This window comes from Littorina saxatilis, linkage group LG3, assembly GCF_037325665.1.
Source record: "Littorina saxatilis isolate snail1 linkage group LG3, US_GU_Lsax_2.0, whole genome shotgun sequence".
Lineage (NCBI taxonomy): Eukaryota > Metazoa > Mollusca > Gastropoda > Littorinimorpha > Littorinidae > Littorina > Littorina saxatilis.
In genome coordinates this window covers 15,256,548-15,262,082 of record NC_090247.1, presented here as the reverse complement: position 1 = coordinate 15,262,082, position 5,535 = coordinate 15,256,548, and the positions used below count along the sequence as shown (strand labels likewise).

General features: G+C 42.8%; 1 protein-coding gene across 1 annotated transcript; it reads right to left on the bottom strand.

The window, feature by feature from the left end:
• Positions 1-608: 608 nt before the first annotated feature.
• Positions 609-5,146, bottom strand: LOC138961706 (uncharacterized). The gene is made up of 2 exons (XM_070333378.1): positions 3,107-5,146; positions 609-2,562 (listed from the first exon to the last, which is right to left on the bottom strand). Exons 1-2 carry the CDS (start codon positions 4,893-4,895, stop codon positions 2,354-2,356), a joined length of 1,998 nt encoding a protein of 665 aa, XP_070189479.1. The 5' UTR covers positions 4,896-5,146; the 3' UTR covers positions 609-2,353.
• Positions 5,147-5,535: the final 389 nt, after the last annotated feature.

The window sequence follows — 5,535 nt, the reverse complement described above, 5'->3', positions numbered from 1 at the left end:
ATCCCATCCCCCCCCCCCCCTTTCCCCTATCCCATCTCCCCCTTTCCCCGTTGCGATATAACCTTGAATGGTTGAAAACGACGTTAAACACCAAATAAAGAAAGAAAGACATGACAATAGGAATATGCTCCATTAATTGAAAAGCTTCGTAATAACTGAAGAAGGCAGTTACATGCCGAAATATTGATTTAAACTTACCTAACCTGGTTACTGGTGTGTTTTGTTTTTATTTAAACCTTCGTAATAGTCTAAAAGGGAAAATGAAGTAAGCTCTGTTGGTTTAATATAAGTGTTTGAAATGTATTTACGTACATTATAGTTGTATATATTCATAGCCCATATTTTGAGCATTGCCACACATTTCTCTGTTGTTGTTTTTTTAATTCTATTTTTACTGATTTCACTGGTTAGCCATGTTGAGCAAAGCAAATCATTTTGTAACCAGTGGTAGGTCCGTTTAAACCAAAGTTGAGTAAGGCATTCACAGATATGTTGTGCCCTCACACAATGAAACAAGACGCGTGTAGCGAAATTCATTCATTTAGTCAATATGTCAAACTCACAGAATGATACTGAATGCACTGCATTTTACGAAGACAATGCTTTGCCGACAATGGGTGCGCGTTTGCATATAAAACCAAAAATACTAAACGATTGCAAAGATGACATATTTGACCCTTGGGAGACTTGCTAAGAATGATCTTGACATCGATGCCCAGATATCGTACATGATATTACAATGCAACAAGAAGTATACGCTTAATTCACAGTTAAATAAAAAGAAGACACGCCAGTTACCAGGTTAGGTACTTGGTTTGATGAATATTTCTGCAGATAAAATGCCTTCGTCAAGTTGGTAAAAACGTTTTTTCACTGTTTATTTCACAGATCAATAGATTGTGTAACTGTTGTTATTCAGTTTGAAAAAAATTAGTATGCATGTTTAATTGAAAAAAGCAATCCACAAAACGAAATTGTTACAGGACATTTTGATGTTTCAAGGTGCTCAATGAACCATCCTCAATAACCACATCATTTAAACTGACAAGTGTGAACAGACATAAGCATTTTAGAACCTTCTTTTCACAGTGATACACCTACCATATGTAAATAAATTTAAGCACGGAGACTGCCATGTTAATTTGAAAAAGAAAAAAACTTGCATCGATCTTGGATATCAACATCGGTTAAAGAGCCTTTACAAACCAATAATCAAATTTATTTTGGAGCAGCATATCTTGAGCACTGATCAACCATAAATACACTCCCTCAAAGAATTATTACAACTTTTTTTGCCAAAGGTCATGACGTTCCTCTTTAACGTTCATAATTCATGTACAACCAAATGCAAACTCAGTTCGGTGAAGCAGACATGAAGCACATCATCGAGACATATCCTGTCTGTTGCCACAGAATCAAAAAACAAGAAAGGTAACTTGTCGGAACGTTGTTATTAACACAAATACGTTACAATCTGTAACGTACGTTTGTCAATAACAAAGTTCCAACAACTTACCTGTTTTGTTTTTTTATTCTGAATTTTGGAACGTTGTCAGTCTCTTTGTTTTTAGATTTGCTGCCACAGAGTTTGGTGCAAAGTGGCTCTGCTGTGAAGTTCACAGTTTGTCCGTATCCTATGTACACGCGACTTGTCTGAAGAATACCTCTGGTGTAACATCTTAGATAGCACAAGTAATAGGCGAGTGTATGGATCAGCTTCAGCATCCCAAGCAGGTGAGAGTTTGGAAGGCAGTAGCACACGTCCTTTGTGAGCCATGCAGCCCATACCACAGTTTTCTTCGAGGCTGCCATTATTCAGCCGAAGGCGAGACAATCTGCCGCCTTCTCTGGGGTCCATCCGCGTTGAAAGTACGATATTCTAAAATTGAAAATAGGTCCACTATGCATCCCAGGCTGTCGGCCCTGAGATTTTGTGGATTGAAAGAAATCCGGAACAGACTGTCAGCTTTTCAAATCTTGACTAAAACTCAATGAGCTTTTTTGGTATGTTTAATTTAGAACACAGGCGAAAACAGTCGCAAGGTCTTCGACTCAAAAGTATTGGAAGTCAGTAACGAACATCTTTGAGGATAGGTCAACAACTCTATCTTTTTCACCTTGTAATAATCATTTCTGTATTCGTACTTGTTAGTTGTTCGCTTTGAAAGCCTGTGAGTCACGAACTAAGATCTGTCAAACGTTTTCTGTCTTGTTTTAAATTAAGCGAATCAGAAATTATCATTTTCGGGTTCTCTGATCAATTGGGTTAAGTTTATGTCGTAAAGTCTACTTCGCGTAGCTGCCTGCTTAAAAGTCTTCGCGAAGTCGACTTCGGGCTCAATTAAGGACAGCATTAAGAATCGAATCTAAATGCACCAACATTGTCAGCACCACACCTGGGGCACTGATCCACCTGAACCACGCACTCTTGACACAGCACCTGGCAGTTACAAATGAGTGTCATATCCGCTGGTCGTTGTCTGCAGTGCAAGCACGTGATCCTTCCATTGTTCTGGGGTTGAATGTTGCCATTGACAGCGTCTTCGTTCGCGTCTTCGTTTTCTGCACACAAAAACACATCTTCGACAATAACGTCATCAGTGTTTAATATGGATAGCTCTCACACAAACACGCATACACACGACCCTCACAGACACACACACACATACATGCACACACATATGTACATATGCCCCCCCCCCACAAACACACACACACACAAACACACACACACACACAAACACACACACACAAACACAAACACACATACACACACACAAACACACACACACACACACACAAACACACACACACACAAACACACACACACACACACAAACACACACACACAAACACACACACAAACACACACACACAAACACACAAATGCACACAGACAAAACAAGCAAGCAGACTGATAAAGAAAACAGGCATCTACAAACAGACGCAAATGACGCAAATGTACTGACAAAGACAAAGAAAAGGCAGCGCAGGACCCGATAATTCATGTACATTTGCCAAGTTAACAGACGTGGCTCTCAAGAGTTTCAGGGTGAACTTAAAAGTAAAAGAAACATTAAAACAGAAAGGCCCGGGAGACACCAACCTGCGTGGTCCTTACTTGCGTCATCAGGTTCTTGCGGGCGATCTCTTCCATCAGTCCAGTCTACCGCTTTCCTCTCGAGATCAACGCTGCGAGAGCCCTCATCACAAATGGCAATGTTTGGTCGCAGATGAAGCACATCGGATGTAAAGAGTATGTCTTGTTGGCTCGCTTGTTCACTGTGTGCTCCTTCAACAAGAGGTAGGCGTGGGGGCGAAGGACTGGGTGAAGGAGGGACAGAAGGAAACGTACTCAGAAGATGTGAAGGAACAGGTGGAAGCGGCTGGCTACGGGATAGAGAAGGTGAGAGAACATGCTCGGGGAAAGATTTTTGTTGAGAGCCGTTCCCTCCAGCAGCCCCTTTACCTTGGATGTCTTCATTGGAACTCCCTGCTACAGCGCCTTCACTTTGTCCCAGACCAGAAGCAGGTGGGGATGAAGGAGGAACAGGAGGAAACGTATTGGGAAGATCTGAAATCGCAAGTGACAGCTGCTCACGAGAGCGCTGAGAAGGCCGGGATGAAGGTTGATTTTCAGAGCCCTTCTCTCCAGCAGCCCATTTACTTTGATTGTCTTCATTGAAACTCCCAGCTACAGCTCCTTCGCTTTGTCCCAGACCAGAAGCAGGTGGGGATGAAGGAGGAACAGGAGGAAACGTATTGGGAAGATCTGAAATCGCAAGTGACAGCTGCTCACGAGAGCGCTGAGAAGGCCGGGATGAAGGTTGATTTTCAGAGCCCTTCTCTCCAGCAGCCCATTTACTTTGATTGTCTTCATTGAAACTCCCAGCTACAGCTCCTTCGCTTTGTCCCAGACCAGAAGCAGGTGGGGGTAAAACCAAAGAAGGGGTTGAAGGTCGAAAAGATGTATTTTGCTGTTCAGTGACTGGGTTACTTTCATCAGTTTCATCTGATGTTCCTCCATCAGCGCCTTCGTCAAGACCGGTTTCATTGTTATGTGTCGTCGAAAGTGCCTTGCGTTTCTGTGCTTTTTTACGAGTTTTTTTCGATGAATGACCTGTTCTGGCTCTAGCTAAATCAGAGTTTCCAGGTATTATTCCATTTGAGTCAACCTTTGCTGCTTCATTTTTGTCCTTGTGATCTACGTCGCCAGTGACGTGAAGCTTTGGGTTATCCGGGATGCTTGAATACTCACTTGGCTTCGTGAGTGACAGCTGCTCACGAGAGCGCTGAGAAGGCCGGGATGAAGGTTGGTTTTCAGAGCCGTTCCCTCCAACAGCCCCTTTACTTTGATTGTCTTCATTGAAACTCCCAGCTACAGCTCCTTCACTCTGTCCCAGACCAGAAGCAGGTGGGGGTGAAACCAAAGAATGGGTTGAAGGTCGAAAAGATGCAATTTGCTGTTCAGTGACTGGGTTACTTTCATCGGTTTCATCTGATGTTCCTCCATCAGCGCCTACGTCAAGACCGGTTTCATTGTTATGTGTCGTCAGAAGTGCTTTACGTGTTTCTGCTTTTTTACGAGTTTTTGTCGATGAATGACCTGGTCTGGCTCTAGCTAAATCAGAGTTTCCAGGTATTATTCCATTTGAGTCAACCTTTGCTGCTTCTTTTTTGTCCTTTTGACCTACGTCGCCAGTGACGTGAAGATTTGGGTTATCCGGGATGCTTGGACACTCACTTGGCTTCGTGACTTCAATACGCGAAGCAACATTTTCAGCATTCGGCAATGCCGCGTCACTTTCAGCACCAAAGTTTGATTTGCCACTCACAATGCTGGGTTGCTCACTGCTAGGACTAACATCGTCAGTGTCCTGTCGGTTATTCGCCATCACCAATTCTTCGAAACAATTTCAGCAGCGTTGTTTTGCCCACCCCGTAAATCTGTTCTGCCTTTAGGAGTTATCGCCTGCACATCAGTTTCCAGCACCACTGCGGACCAAGTGTTTAGTAAATAATTCAATTGTTTGCAGCTGAACTGTTCATGGCGAGAAACTTCATGCAAGTACACCGCACAGAGACTGCATATTGACGACCAGCATTTAGGCTAGTGTTGTGATGCATCCCACAGGGGTCCATACCGGTCACTGAAAGCACAAAACATCAATATCTTGTCAGCTATTTGTTCTACTGCTTTTGGGTTCATGTAACTGTAAGGAATGCTAAGCTACCATCGAACTTCCTGCGATTGTAGAGACGATGGCGAGGATAAACTTAGGCTTAGAATAATAACACAGTCACGTGCTTTTTATGTGATTTCGTGGAGCGAAACGTTGGTAATGGGACCAGGTCATTAGTGCTTAATCGTTTTGAGAGATGCCATCTTTGAAGTGTACTATTTACGCTTGGATGACATGCAGACCAAACAAAAAAGTTGATTTAAGAGAACACTAAACCCCCATCGTACGTGTTAGACTTGTGGGTAAATGGCTGATATAACATCCAGAGAAGCCACATATAAATAAAATGCGA